Source organism: Cavia porcellus, unplaced genomic scaffold (assembly GCF_034190915.1).
Source record: "Cavia porcellus strain 051 isolate PalLab524CR breed Dunkin Hartley unplaced genomic scaffold, mCavPor4.1 scaffold_19, whole genome shotgun sequence".
Classification (NCBI taxonomy): domain Eukaryota; kingdom Metazoa; phylum Chordata; class Mammalia; order Rodentia; family Caviidae; genus Cavia; species Cavia porcellus.
The window spans coordinates 6,910,712-6,926,582 of NW_026947502.1; the positions used below are offsets into that span (position 1 = coordinate 6,910,712).

General features: G+C 49.6%; 1 protein-coding gene across 2 annotated transcripts in view; it reads right to left on the minus strand.

The window, feature by feature from the left end:
• The window catches only part of Glra1 (glycine receptor alpha 1), a 95,030-nt gene that overhangs the window by 11,170 nt on the left and 67,989 nt on the right, over positions 1 to 15,871 (minus strand). For both annotated transcript variants that reach the window (XM_023562751.2, XM_013146767.3), the window contains exons 4-7: positions 13,222 to 13,445; positions 10,782 to 10,864; positions 9,513 to 9,650; positions 4,515 to 4,729 (exon numbers count right to left, since the gene is read on the minus strand). In XM_023562751.2, the coding sequence (XP_023418519.1) occupies positions 4,515 to 4,729; positions 9,513 to 9,650; positions 10,782 to 10,864; positions 13,222 to 13,445 (660 nt within the window). The remainder of the gene's footprint in view (positions 1 to 4,514; positions 4,730 to 9,512; positions 9,651 to 10,781; positions 10,865 to 13,221; positions 13,446 to 15,871) is intronic.

Genomic DNA, 15,871 nt, shown 5'->3' on the forward strand with positions numbered 1-15,871 from the left:
TAATAGGAAAGATTCCTGGAAGGGATCTCAGGAAACAGCCAGACCCCACACATTGCTAGAGAGGATATGAAAAGGTAGACTCTTTCCGAAAGAGGAAAGATGCTTTGAAAAGAGAGCCCAGGATATGGTGTGCACTCAGGCCTCCTAGGGCAGCGCATTCCCAAGCTTGCTCCGAGGCTGATGCAGCCTCTTCCTGAGGGACACTGCTCTGCTTGAGCTGGCCGTTGACCTTGGCATCATCCAGTAGGTGCTAGTTTATCAGGCCCACAGAAAGCAAGATTGATGGGGTCCTGGGGGCCCAGAAGGAAGTCTGGGGCAGCCAGGCCAGGCAATGTGCCCCTGAGAGTGATGTACGAAGCTATCAATGTGAAGCCAAAGGGCAGTGGAGATGCCCAAAAGTTGGAGATACCAGAAGTGTAAAACATCCGCTAAATAACAAACAAAACACAGAAAAGCACCAGGCAGCTGGCAGAGCCACCCTGGGAGAGAGGTACATGAGCTTCTACTGCAAGGCCACGGAGGTGGGGCCGCTGAGCCCCGGGGATCCCCATCCTGGCTGCTGGCCACGGAGCTACAGGAGTTGGCAGCTCCCCTGATGGTGTTAGGTCTTGCTTTGATCTGACTCCTTTCTATTCCCCTGTTGCTGTTTTAAAATAGAAATATTTGTGAAAATAATGATTCTGTGTCCCTGTATGTTTGACAGCTGTCTCTGTCTCATCTCTGTCTCTGTCTGTCTCTGTCTCCTCACCCTGGGCCTTCCTCCCCCATCAGCCTCAGAGTGCTGAGGTCTCAGGCATACTGCACACCTGCTTGTAACTCCCTTTTTGAGTTTTACAAGGGCCCACAGCTCGGGGTTTGCTGTGACTCTCAGGAGAGGCCTCAGACTTAAACTTCTCGGCAATGCTGGAGCTGTTGAGACTTCTTGGAGATGATGGAAGTGCATTTTATATGGTGAGATAGATATGAGCCTTTGGAGCAGGGGTAAAATGTTATGGCTTAGATTCAAAATGTTCCCCAAAACTCTTAATGAGTTCAAGGTTGGGGCTTAAAAAAAAATTTCAGTACTGGAGATTTATCCCCAGGCCTTCACATTGAGCTACATCTGGTCTTCTTAAATTAAAAATTTTGAACCATGGTGTCACTAAATTGCATGGGCTGGTTTTGAACTTGCAATCTTCCTAGCTCAGCTTCTGATGATGCTGGAATTATACGCAAGCACCACCATGCCCAGCTCAGAAATGGGGCTTTAAAAAAGTGATCGGATTAGGGGGCACCATACTCCCCACAGATGAGTACATAGCTGAGTAAGATTTTAGGAAGTGGGGCCTGGTGGGAACCACGGGGTCACTGGTGGGGTGCCACAGGACCCACTGCCCTTCTGACTGTCTCTGCCTCCGGGCTGCCTTGGGGGAGCTGCTTTCCCTCACCACACACTCCTGCCAGGCCTCTTCTGTCTTGGAACCAGCTGACTGTGGACTAAATCCTTGAAAGTCGTGAGCCAAATAAACTCCTTCTCCTTTAAACTGAGGATGTGGGCTGTTTTGTTGCAGCAACAAAAAGTGATTCATGCAGCAGTATTATTGACTGCCCCAAAGGGGAAGTAATGGTAATTACAAGAAGACAATCACAAAAGACCACACATGCACAGTTCTAGATGTTTAGAACGGGCAAGTCCACAGCGACAGTGTCTGTTCCTGTTTGTCGCTGGCTGGTGGGAGGAGGGAAGGAGTGACTTTTGGTAAGTATAAGATTTCTTTTTGGGGTGATGAAAATATCCTGGAATTGGATACTGTGTGTAGATAATTATACAGATGAGGTCGTACAATTTTTTGATCATATCAAAGTCTCTGAATTCTATTCTTTAAAAAGAGTGAATGAATAAAAAAATGAATGGAGTAGAATGCAGAGTGTTGGTAACAAACATTGCCAACGAGTCTAGTGTTCACCATGAATGGGAGAGGATGCTGAGCCCAGCATTATTATCAAAAAAGGTAACAGAATTTTGTGTTCGCTGTTATAACTGAACAGAGAAGAACGTGCTGTCAGGTGTTTAGGCTCATCAGAGGCTGCTGTCGAGCATCCCTGCAGGGAATGCGGCAGAATCTGAGGCCCGGGGTTGCTGAGTGACTGTGGTGCCGAGTTCCTTTGTAAGTGTCAGGAGAGGAGAGTGTGGGGTCACTGATGATGGCGAACGAAGCAGAATGTCTGTGTCTCTGTGTTGGTATTTCTGAAACATGGTCTCACCATGCAGCCTAGGCTGACCTTTAACTCACTATGTAGCCCAGAAGGCTTCAAGCTCATGGGGAATCCTCCTGCCTCAGCCTCCTCCTGCCTCAGCTGGAATTACAGGTGTGTGCCATCATGCCTGGCTGGGAATGTCAGTTACATGTTAAAAGTTAGCAGAATGGTCAACGTCATGGGAAAGAAAAGAACAGTATACAAACTGCTCTGGATTGAAAGAGAGAAAGCAGACCAACCATGTGCCATGTGGAGGGGAATCCTTGATTTATTTATTTTTTTTGACAACTAGGGAAATTTAAACAGAGGTTCTATATTGTACCGAGTCACTGAATTATTTTTAATCAATTATTTCTGATTCAATTATTATTGAATTAATGGCAATTATTTAGATATGAAATGTCATCATCCTTTTTCCTTATCTTGACTGAATTGTCACGATATCTGTATAGACTTAAAAAGATTCACCCAAAATTGCATCTACCTGCCTAGAACCTACTTATCTACTGTCTATCTATCTATCTATCTATCTATGAGGGAGGGAGAGGAAAATAAATGTGAAGTGATAAAAAACGCTGAAAGCAGTGAAGGATATTAATGATCTGAGAGCAGACCATTGGGTGTGGTGCCGGTAGGAAGTGGGGTGTGCGGCCAGGGGAAGCGAGTGGGTGTCCGGCACTCAAGGGCAGGCAGGCTGCCGTGTCCGGTGCTCAGGGAGCAGAGCGGAATGGTTCCCACCAGAGCCGTGAATGAGGTGGAGAGCACTGCAGACAGGAGAGTAGGGAAGCACCCAGCGTTACTAATGAAGCGAGCAGAATGTGGACCTTAAAGGGAGTGAAGGGAGGCGAATGTGGGGGCTGATGTTAGCAGGAAAGGAAGCAGAGCTCTCTGTCCAGTGGACAAAGTAAATGAAGCGGAATGGGAGGTCTGGGTTGGCAGTGGCCAGAACAGGATGCTGTGTCCAACGTCAGGATGACGCAGTGAGGGGTGAAGTGGAACCTTGGGTCTGGTGTCGGGAGTGAACGGACCAGAGTGTGTCTAGGATAAGGGGCAATGGAGCAAGATGCCCTGTTTAGCACGAGCAGTGAATAAGGCAGGGTACAGTGTGAGAGTTCACAGTGAATGTGGTGTTGAGCCTTAGGAATGTGGAAACCATGGAGTGTCACGGCACACAGTTGTAATCTAAGGCTTCAGGAGGCTGAGGCAGGAGGATCACTGTGAATTCCAGGCCAGCCTGCACTACATAGTGAGACCCTATTTTTAAAAAAAATGTAGAAACAGACTGAAGTTTGTTCAGAAGAGGCTGAAAATAGCAGGCATGAGACCACTGTCTTAAGGAAAACCTGCTTGCAAGATTGACACTGGGCTGGTATGGAGGGTCTTCAGGAAATGTTCCTCTTGGTACACCCAGCCCCTAAGGAAGACTCTGGGTGCCCCGTTCCTCCTGACTCTCAGCACAGAAGCATCACACCCAGGTCTGCATGTTGTGCAGGGGCCAGTTTGCTCGCTGGGACTCCTCACAGGAGGAGAAGGGTAAGAAAGCTGTGTATGGGCTCATCCAGCTCTGCTGTGTTCCTTCCCTCGTACTCTAACAGTGTATTCAGACGCTGCTGCCATGAATCCTACGGTGAGTACCAGTCTATGCTGAATCCTCTGGATACAGTATCAGATCTCTGTGACTCTGGCCTCGGAAATTCCTGACAGCAGATACTGACCCTTAATGGTGACAGAAGCAGAGTGCTGTCCTTACCCCGAAAAGCAGAATAGAGGATAAGATGAAGTTGAGAAGTTGAGTTTTAAAGATTTTTGTTGTTTTTCTTGAGACTGGGTCTTGCTATGCTGCCCCTGCTGCCTTTGAGCTCCTAGGCTCAAGGGATCTTTCTGTCTCAACCTCCTGAGTGGGTGAAACTGATGAATGTGCCACTGCATTAGGCACTGTAAAAACATTGCTTTGTTTATATAAAGTTTTCTTTTTTTTCTTCTGGTAACAGGGGTCGAACTCACGACCTCGTGCTTACCAGGCAAGCACTTGAGCTGCTGAGCTAAATCCCTAACCTCTATGCAAAGTTTTAATAGTAAATGGAGCCCAGTGTGTGCCTAATGCGGGTAGAGAGCGGAGCTGGAGGAGGTGTCTTGGGATGCGCGGAAGGTGATGTTGGGTGTGAAGTTGATGGGTCAGAATGCCAGACCCGGTCACAGGCAGGGCAGAGAGACAGTGCTGTCCCTGTCCTCTCTGCTTCTTCAGGTGCCCTGTGCTCTCGGGCAGGGCCACTTACCTTGGGCAGGGACGCTCGGGAGCCAGAGCTCTGCGTGGTCATGGTGAGCACGGTGGTGATGCCCAGGCCCACACGGGCGGGTGCTGCATCCATGTTGATCCAGAAGGAGATCCAGGAGAGGATGACGATGAGCAGGCTGGGGATGTACATCTGAATCAGGTAGTAGCCCATCTGCCGCTCCAGGTGGAACCGGGCCTCGATGCAGGTGAATTTACCTGCAAGAAGGTACAGTGAGCAGGAACGTGCATAGCCTGGTGGAGAGGAACAAAGGTTTTATCCCCAAATGACTGCAGTTGAGCTGCATCCTTAGGCAAGTGTTTGTACCCTTCTGCACCTCGGCTTCACCATTTGTGTAAACCAGCGGTCCATCTTTCACTTGGGCCTCTGTATCCCCAGTTCCATATCCACACATGTAACCGGCTGCAGGTAAAAAATATGCAGAAGGAAGACCTGCACTGATGATACAGACTCTTTGCTTGTCAGGATTCCCTTAATGACGCGGCATACACCCATTAGCACAGCATTTACAATGAATAGGGTTTGTGAGTCATCTAGAGATGACTGCGTGTACACAGCAGGGTGTACCCAGGTTAGACGCAGACACCACTCCACTGCAGACGAGGGACTCCAGCAGCCTCTGATTCTGGTATCCAGGTCAGGGAAGCGGTGTCCTGGAACCTTGCCCCTATTCCTACCGAGGGGTGATGCTACTGGTAATAAAAAGATTAACAATACCTATTTCACATGGTTCCCCACACAGTGGCGGTGTGGAAGGGAAAATGAGATCATGTGTATGGAGGACTTAGCCCAGACCTTGCATCTTATAAGTGCTGGGGATGGGGAATGGGACTTGCCACCCGTCAGGACTTCGTTGGGACTTTAACCTAACAGTGTGTCAGTGTGGCGTCCACTCCCCATGTGCCACTTACCTTCCCCCAAAGGTGACTTGCCCTTCTCTCCTCTAGTAAAACCCTTCACGTCTGTCTCTCCCCTTGGAGAAGGAAGTTCAGCTTCCGTTCCCTGCCCTGCAGCAGTGGGCTCTCACCTTTCTTCCTGACCCCCAGCACTGCTCCTTCCTTTCCTCCTGTTGTGGAGGCTCCAGTCTGGTCCCCCTCTTTTGCCTGCAGTGCCCCAGCCTGTCTTCCCAGCGGAAGCCCCCTTTTCTATGACGGTTCACACGTGCAGGTGCCTCTTGCTCCTGTGTCCCTCGGCTCTTTTCATGTGAACACAGGTAGGCATGGCGAAGGTGTCACTGGGTGAGCCATCTGGCAGTTGGCCTCTCCCTTCCCATCTCTGCACTGGGCCCTGAGCTGGTGCTCCCGCATCTGTGGTCCTGGGAGTCGGGATGGCGGTTCATCCCCTGGCAGGGTCTCCGTTCCCTTCTATGGAACCATGGTAACTAAGTGACTTGGGAACTCCCTGTCTGCCCCACATGGTCAGGACCTAGCTGGTCTTTTGTCCTTGTTCTGTGAGGCCTAGCTTAGAGCTCAGCCCTCACTGACAGCAAACAGGAAGGAGCAAGTGAGATGGTGAATGGAGTGTCAGCGTTTGGTTCAGACTGTCGCTGTAACTTGGCTCTGGTGAACAACGCTGCCGTGAACGTAAGAGTTCAGCTAACACTTTGTTTTTTTATTTTTTATTTTTTTTTTTTTTGTCTTTTTCGTTTTTATTGGTACCAGGGATTGAACTCATGACCACACACTTGCAAGGAAGGTGCTTATGCCACTGAGCTAAATCCCCAGCCCCCTTTTTTTGAAAATTTTTTTGGTCTTTTTCTTTTTTTTATCGGTACCGGGGATCGAACTCATGACCGCCTGCTTGCAAGGCAGGTGCTTATGCCACTGAGCTAAATCCCCAGGCCCGCAGCTAACACTTTGAAACATTCCTTCCATTTCCCTGGGATCAGCTCTAGAAACGCGGCTGCTGGATCAGAAAGTGGTTTTCAACAGATGAGTGGATAGGGAAAATGGGACGTTATTTGGCTTCAACAGAGAAGGAATCCTGCCATAGCGACTTGGAGGAACCAGGAGGACTTTTCCATACTAAAGAAAAAAGCTGCATCCTGAAAGGCGGTGCTATGTGATCTCATTGACCCAGGGATTGTATGTCTGTCAGCTTCTCAGACACAGCAAGGAGAGCTGTCTGTTGCCAGGGGCTGGCTAGGGTGAGAGGTGGGTGGGGAGGCTGATTGAAAGCTTTGAAGACGCAGTTATGCAAGACCAACAATTGCTGTAGGTCTAACTGGAGGGCAGTGTGATGCCCGCTAACGCGGAAGTGTATTTGACATTTGCTCAGAGGGCAGACATTGAGCGTTCCTGCCACATATCATATTGGCAGCTGAGGAGATGATGGATATGTTAAATACTGGGGTTATTTATTTTTTTAACTCTTCAAATCCATGGGGCAGGCCTTCTGTTCCCTCTCTCTTTTCCCCTTTTTTCTTCTCCATCATCATCATCATCATCATCTTCTTCTTTTTTTTTGAGATAGGGTCCCTGTGTATAGTTCAGGCTTGCTGCAAACTCAGCAATCTTCCTTCCTCAGCCTCCTGAGTTCTGGGGTTACAGGTGTGCACACCACACCCAGCCTCCCTTCAGGGATTTTTTGTGTGTGTGACTCCGAGAATTATGGTTCAGATCTAAAGCCTCCTGCACCTGGCATGTGATTGGGTTCCGGCAGTGCGATAGCTGCCTTGCTGCTCACTAGGGTCCACTAGGAAGGGACTGGTCACCGGGAGTGTGACCTATGACCCGGAAGTGTCTTCTACGTTTGCCGCGCTCTGCTTCCGGTTCTCTGTGAGGGGAGCAGCTTTCCCCTGCGCAGCCCCTTCCAGCCGGCGCCAACCGTGCAGGCTGAAACTTCTCAAATGTGAGCCGGACTCATCCTCTCCTGCTTTAAGTCGCAGTGTCAGTTTTGCTTCGGTGATGAAGGAAGCGACTAAAGGCCCTGGGCATCGAATCCGTCCTCACGGTGAGCTACCTCCCCAGCCCTACCGGTTTATTGATGAGACAGGCCCTCGCTAAAGTTGCTCAGGCTGGTCTTGAACTTAAAATCTTCCTGCCACGGCTTCCGGAACCACTGGGGTTACAGGTGTGTGCCACTGTACTTGGTTTGTGATTACTTCACAGTGTATGTGTATATAAAATTGTATGCTTATCATATACATATACACAGTGTGTGTGTTTATCAAAACATCAGGTTGTACATCTACAGATTTTTCTTTTTTGTCTGTTTGAGACAGGGTCTCACTATGCAGTTGAGGTTCACCTTGAGCTCACTTTGTAGCCCAGGCTGGTCTGGAACTTGCAGTGATCCTCCTGCCTCAGCCTCCTGAGTGCTGAGGATTGTAGACGTGTGCCACCATGCTGGGCTTCTAAGGTTGTATATCTTAAATATGTATCATTTTATGTTTTATTTGTTAATAGCATATCAAAAGAAAATTTCAAAAGCCAGTGCTATGGAGATGAGGAAGGGCCTGGTCTGAGGGGATTGGTTGTAACTGCTGGATGTGGGAGTCGCTGCTGGGGTCTGCAGTTAATGTTCATTGCTTCCTGGACTCGCTTGCATGGCAATAAGAATGGACCTTTTAAGGTTCTGACCCCGAAGAGGGCAGCTGCCTCAGACAGGCCAGAGGCCAAGCCACCTTTTGTTTTGGTTTCTGTCTGCACCGGGGCCTGCAATGGTGTCCCTGGGTCCTTCTGTCTCACTTCCTCTCTGGCCCACAGCAGCCCACCGCCTGCCTCTCCTCTGCTCAGTTGGATTCAGACAGCAGCTCTCTCACCTGCCAGCTGGCACTGGCTCCCTGCCACCCTCCTGCCACTTACCCCAGCGGCTTGGCTCCCAGTCTGAGGCGGGTGCATGATCCCCTAGCAAAGGCTGTGCTGGCTGTGGGGATGGGGACAGTTGTGCAGCAGTGTGGTTTCCTGTCCCTTTGTGGTTTCCAGCCTCCTGGACCTTTTCCTCTGGGCTCCTGCTTAAGAGGTCTCATGGGCTCCTTACCCACACACCTTCCCCCATCAGAATACCGTTCCCGTGTGACAGATACGACAGGTGGCTTCCACTGCCGGAATAGGTAACCTTCAGCAGTTTCCCTGCTAATCTCGTGTTGTGGGGGCTACCAGGACGGCTCTCCTTGAAAAAGGAGCATTTGTCTCCATTTTGGCTGAACCTGGCCCTGATTCTGTTTACTGATTTGTACAGAGCTGGCAAGGATCTTTCTTTACCCTCTCAGCTGGCTTTCAGCAGTGCAAATGGGTCTAACCAAGGTGCTGATATGTAGTCTTTGAAGCAGTGCGGCAGTCAGTGATGCCCCGCCTGTAGCTCCCAACTAGCAAGAGTGAGCTCGGCCGAGTGACACATGCTGTCCGCTTGAGACTGAGGCTCTGAAAAGAACCCCGGAAGTCTCAGGGCATGAAGGCCAGGCATCAAAGCTGAGGCACTGACCCCAAACCTTCCTCAGGCTGTGCCATGCAGATCATTCTTTCTGCATAACTCACTCTTTGCTAGCTCCTATTCTGCTGAGCCCAGCTCACAGCACTCATGAACGGTCGCTCATTGCCAAGCCACTCACCGATTCATGAATTAATAAAATGTGGGTTCTGCCCTGGGTCAGGCCTTTCTTCCGATTAGCTATTATTCCGACTGGATTTAGGAGCCCCTTAGCTCCCTACCACTATAGATACGTGTTTATCTTTTCATTCTCGATGTGGGTTGCACTGGAAGAGGCAGATTGGAATTACTTACTGGAATTCCAATGACTTTTCTCTGTGATTACAAATATAAATTCCACCATGATGAGGTCTGGACGGGCTTCTTATAACATGAGGCCTTGGCTTAAGCTACTCATTCCAAGACTCACAGGAAGAACATTCCAGAGTACCTTTCTGGTAATCCAGAGTCGTGTCTGTCCTGGGCATTTCATAAGTGCTGGGGAATCAGTGATGGAATAAAGGGTCCTGGCTGGGGCAGGATCTCAGGAGAGAGGCTGCTCATACCTACCTGTGTTGTAATGCTTGGTGCAGTACCGCAAGTCCTTTTCTTCCTTCAGGATAAACTGAGGCAGGGTGAGTCCGTCCGCCACCTGTACAGCTCCCTGCTCCTGCCACTCAAAGATGAGGTCATTCATGGTGTATCCAACTGCATGGGATCAGAAGAGTCAGTGGTCACTACCCAGGAGCACTTGTTTGAAGCTTGTCAGGGTGGTTAGGGATGGAGGCTGAGAGAGGCATGAGACACTGGATGCAATGCCTGAGCCCATGTTGCCATTTAGGAATTGCCCCCACGAAGCGGTTAAAATGGGTTGAATTGTTTGCATCTACCCCTGGCCCTCTCCACTCTCTCCCTACCCTTCCGCACCCTGCCTGAGCTCCTTCTGTGCTCCCCAAGGTGACACAAAGCGGAAGCCTGTAGTTTCTGCTTGTGTGCTCCCTCGCCAGCCACTTCGGTTGGAGGACAACTCTATTGCTGCATGCTGTCTTGGTGGGACTCATGCTGGGAGCAGGGCGAGGTGTGATGTAAGGAGGGGCTCAGAATTGGTGGGTGCTGACTGCCCTTAGAGGCGGGTGCCCTAAGGAGAGGGTCTGTTACTTCCTGCCACCTGTGTGCTTGGGCTGTGGCCTATACTTTTCAGTGAGTGAGACTTCTGTGGTTGCCATGCAAGATCAGCTGTCCCATCTGTCCCAGTCCTGGTCCTCTGTTCCCCGTCAGACAGAAGTACTCCTTCGAGGAGGAACATTTTTGGTGGTTTTTTTTTTTTTTTTTTTTTGAGATAAGGTCTCCCTGTTCAGTTCAGGCTGGGCTTGGGCTTATTTTGTAACGTAGGCTGGTCTCAAACTCACAATGATCCTCCTGCCTCAGCCTCCCAAGTGCTGGGATTACAGGCATGTGCCACCACACCTAGTTTAAGCATTTCATATTTCTGACAACACACTTACCACTTGAGTTATTTGTACAGCGTTTTGCCTGCCTTCTCTGCTGAGGGAAGCATCTCTGGGGGCTCAGGGACCCTGGCTTATTTGACCACCTCTCCCCCATTCTCAGTGAGCACACCCACAAGGAATATGGGATAATTAGGCTCTTTGGAGAACATTGCAGACTCTGAAGGTTGGACCTCAGTCGGTGTATCAGCCATTACATTTTCCTTAAATTTTCTAAAAGCAAAGACCTCATCTAGTGTTGTGAGTTATCACAATAATCCCCTGGGGTTCAGCTATTAGGGAAATTATCCACAGGTAACGAGGGAGTTTGAGTCTTGTGCAAGGGACTTACAGCTTTCCAGTTGCATGATACATGTCTGCACGTCCATGGGGAAGTTCTTCAGATCCATGGGGCAGGCCAGGGTCAAGGTGATCCTGGGAAGAGAAGAGTGGAGGGTGTTGGATCCGGAAGAGCTGAGCCTCCATTCCTAGTTATGGTGAGGACGTTGGTTGTCCAGGATAGGAAGAGGAAGCCAGGGAACCAGTGTTTACTGCATTAGTAGATGAGCATTTCCGAGTTCCTGATGTGGAAGTGGAGGCTCAGAGAGGTACAGTGCATTTCCCAGGGTTGCAAAAATCAGAGGAACTTCTGGGTTTCTTGGAGTCTGGCTTCTAGAGATCTGTCTCTAGCAGGTAGCCAGGGGCAAGGCCTGCCCCCATCCCTAGCCTTCCGAAGAGCCCTCAGATGGAGACAGAGCCCCAGGTTTCAGCAGAGCTGCATTAGGCATCCCGAGGCCTCAGGCACCCCAGGTGTACCTGCAGCAGGTCCTGGGCTCCTCAGAAGTCATTTGGAAGAGGTGGAAGAGGCCCCTGCCTACAGGGCAACCACACACAGTAGACTCACATCTGCAGGCTCCTGCTGGAGTCAGGAGGAAAGTGCTGGGCTCCCCAGGATTCTGGGATGACTGTTTATTTTGGCTCATTCAGCTCTTGCAAAGGCTGCAGCCTTGGGGCCAGAGGGAGATCCTTTGGCAGAATGCAAGGCGTGTAGCTCAGGCTGGGATACAAGGCTCCAGCTTGAAAGGCTTTGTCTACATAAGCTTTGCCTGCTGTGGGGAACAGAGGAGAAAGGGCTCCTGGGGCATCAGGCCAGCACCTTCCTCTGATAGTGAGCACTCTGGAGACTTAGCTGAGAGCAAACAGCACGCTGCTGGCTCAGCCAGGATAGGAAGTGAATCTGGTGGCATGTGGATTTAGAGTCCCAGTGGTGTTGGCTCTGTTGTTGGTTGAGTTCTCTGGTAGGAACTGTAGCTCTGTGAGGCCAGCCCCAGGGCCCTGAGGCCCCTAACTGCTGACACCTCAATTGCACAGGGTCCTTGATGAGCTTCCCCCGACCCTGCTGCAGTGCTCACCCCCTTAACCTAAAAGATAACAGTAAGCCAGGCTAAGGGGTGGAGGCAGGAAGAGAAGAGAGAAAAGAAGGGAGTAGCAAGGGAGGGGAAAAGTGAAGGGAAAGTGACTGTGACTGAAGTTTCAAAGATAAAAGCTCCAAAGTGGGGCAGCTGTCATGCTGGGTTAATTTCCTGGAGCTGAATGACCTTGGGAACATCACTTTCTGCTGACTTGTCCTTCAGTGGTGTTGCACTGGGACTTTGCTTTGTGAAGACGCGAAGTTAGCCAGGTAGCAGCAAGATCCAACCAGAGCCCCCCTCCCCCACTGGGCCTAGGTAGCCGATTCCTAAGCCCTGACCTGCCTGTGACTCTTCTGGTCTGTACGAGGGAGGATGGCCCCCGGAGTGAGAAGGGCCACAGAGGCCCTGGGTCCCCAAACCTGAGTGGGGAGATTACTGAGCTCCTCCCTACCCAGCCTGCTCTGCTGAGCCCAGGTACTTCTGAGGGTTAGGGTCAGCACAGCCTCTCCCAGAGACCTGGATATTTAAGGTGAATGAAGATTAGAGCTACATTCTAGCTAACTGTGGGACTTTGGCAAGTCATTTACATTATCAGATCTTCACTTACATAACTTGCAAAATGAGCACAATAAAACCTACTTCTTGGAGTCAAAAAGATGAAATATAATGTGTGCAGTGTACCTGCAGAGCCAGTAAATTCTCAGTGAATGGTGCTGTTATTACCGCATGTGTAAGGCCACCTCATCTCTTGGACACTGGTCGTTGATTCTGTGCTTTGGGGAGGTGATTAGCTCTGAGTCCCTTGCACAAGACGCAAACTCCCCCTTACCTTGTTGGCCCCTAGGTGGGGCCGGGTGGCAGAGTCTGAAAGCTTCAGCCCTCACCAGTGTCTGCAGGATAACCCACAGCTGGGAAAGGGAGGCCAGCTCTGGACACAATGCAAGTGGGATAGAAAGAGTTTGAGGAAGAGGCCCAGCCGCCCTGGTTTACAGCAGCCAGTAGGACCACCCAGCCAGTAGGAGCGTTTACTGCATGGTGCTGTGATTGGTGCCTCTGTGGTGATTTGTGTGTGCCTCTGCCTTTGCTCCTGCCAGTGGTCATCATGTTTGATTACCCTTGAGATGCTGGGTAACCCCTCCCCCTCCTCTAGGATGCCTTCCCTGGTCTCCTTGGTTATAATGAACCTCATGCCTAGAAGTCCTAGTGGGACTTTATTCTGCTCGCTGAGTGTATGTTGCACAGCTGGGTCTCCTATTCTGTAGAGGTGTTGAACTGCAGGGCTGTCCGTGTTTATCTGTGTCTCCCTGAGTGTCTGATTCCAGAGAGCGGTGGGTGTGGCGTGTTCTGAGGCCTGAGCCCAGGGCCCCATGTTTTGCTTACCTGATGCTGTAGAGGACATTCCCGTTGCGGGAGATCCGCAGCAGTTTGTTGTCTGTGGTGATCTCGTGGAAGTGGGCTCCTTTCTCATTGGCAAAGAACAGGTCAGGTTTCCAGATGGAGTCCAGCATGGACGGGTCCAGGTCCAGAGAGTCATCCGGGTATTCATTGTAGGCCAGGCGGGGGTCGTTCCACTGCTGCCGCAGGAAAATGTTGACTCTGTAGTCCTGTGGACAAGGAGGTGGAGGCAGGGTTAGGCTCTGCGCGCCGGGTCCCAGAGGCGCTGTGAGGAAGTGGGGTGGGAACAAGAGGTAGTCTGTGAATGAGGCAGAAACATGGGAGACATAATCACCCCCAACACGCCTGAAATGCCTAAGTATATTCAAATCTAAACTATGGTTATTCAAATGTTATTTCTTTTGAAGAAGATTTAAAAGGAAGTTCAAAGACTAATGTAATAGCATAATAAAAAAGAGACTAACATAATATGCATCTGTCTTCATCATCCTGTGAACACCTGTTTTCATCATCTTGCTAATATGGTCATGCTTGTTGCGTGTTTTTCCGAAAAGAGAATGAATATGTTACAGATAAAGCCAAATCTCTGCTTTTACCACTGACTCCAGGGGTACGATTATTCTCGTGTACCCTAAAGTTTGAGAGTTACGGATCTAGATAGGTGGAAGGAATAAAAGGAGAAACTAGAAGCTAATGTCTGAACACTCAAACTGTTCTGCTAAAAGATGACAGTTGCCAAGCAGTGAGGGAAGAGTTGTAGAAGAATTCCAGAGCATCACTGCTGGTCCTGGGATTCAGGTCACTTGCTTTAATACTGGCTCTGGTGGCTGAACTAATGGTCAACGTGTGACACCCAGCTGAACTGAGTCAGCGTGGTGCTGGGTGTGGAAGGCCCCCCTGAGGATTGTTGTCAAGCAGCATAAAAGGAGAACTAGAGGGGCACAGGGTGTGCTGGCGATTCTGCTGCAAGAGATTGTCACGTTGGCTTCCTGATATGAACTCAGCTGTTTTCATCACTGGAGGAGCTCGAGTCCTTGCTGTCGCTAACCATGGCGGTGGTTCTGTTTGGGGGCGCTGTAGTCCTGACCTTGAGTGTCACTTTCTTGCTCCACTGCAGATCCCTCAGCTGCTGGCACAGAGCCTTTACCCCACTGGTACAGACTTTCTAGCTTCTACCACTGATCCTTGGGCCTTCCTAGTGCAGATCCTTGACACAGACTGCATGAGTCATTGTTGTGGGCTCTAGGCCTCCAGCTGGACTCGTAGAGGACATTGCCGTGGACTCTCGGTCTTTAGCTGGGCTTGTAGAGGGCATTGCCATGGGATCCAGGCTCTCAGCTGAATTCCTTGGGTCTCTAGTGTTTGGACCAATTTCTTGTGCTTTTTTGCATTTGACTCTTTGGGTGAATATTATAATATAATCCTGTAAGTTATGTGTCTTGTATTAAATCTTTTCCCTTGTAAACCCCAACTACAACACCTGCCTTCTAGGACTTTTTATGACAAGTGTTGATTTATTTGGGAAAGTGTAGTAGATACCATGGAGCTGCACCTGGCTGGCAACTGCACCTCAAGGCGGTGCTAAGTTAATGTCCTCTGATGGCATTTCCATTTATTCTACTGGAAAAAGACTTGCATAGATCAAAGCAATTTGAGAAATGTTAGCTTAGATGACCCCATGCAACCACTTTCTTTATGGCAAGACTCCTCAGAGATGTTCGGTGCTAATGAGTTGTGTGTCTGGCCTCCAGAAAGGAACATCAGGTACGGCAATTCTCTGGTGAATTTGGCCACAGAGCTCTCACTCTGCACGTGATGGTGCACCTTCTGCCAACCAAGATCAGTGATGGCTGTCTCTATCAAAACTCTGCCCCCCAAGGGCCAGGCATTTAGCTCAGTGGTGTAAGTGCCTGCCTGGCAAGCCCACTGATCGTGAGTTTGATCTCTGGTACAAACAAAAACAAAAACAAAAACAAAAATCTCTGTTCCCACTCTCCATTTTTTCTTTTTCCAAGTGAAGAAACTAAATTTGGAGAGAATCAAGACCAACTCAGGGCTACCCTGACACTATAGGGGCTGAGCTCACCCTGGTTCTGAGTGTCCTGCCCCCTCCTGAGGGTTGAGAGGAGCTAAGCCCCCATGAATCCTAGAGGAATTGCAGCCTATTTGATTTCCATTCACAACTGGAGATGGTACAGTATGGTATGGTTGGTCTCAGTGATAGGAAACTGGGCAGTGCAGTTAGGAAATATTTCATTCAACCCACAATGTGGAAAGAAATATTTGCCAGCAGTTTCTTCAGACAAAGAATTCCTCTCTAAAACATATTAAGAACTGAAAAAAATCAGACCCTCTAAATCCACAGACCCCATCCAAAAATGGGCATCTGAGATGAATGCACACTTGTTAGATGAAGAAATGGCAGACAGATGGCAAATAAATATGTGAAAAAGTGTTCAGCATCTTTGGTCATTCGACAGATGTAAGTTAAAACAACACTGAGATTCCATCTCATCCTCTAATGAATGGCTAACATGAAGAAGTCAACCAGTAACAAATGCTGGAGGAGCTATGGGGGAAAAGGAAGCCTTCTCTACTGTTGGTGGGAGTGCAGACTGGTGCAGCCACTGGGGGA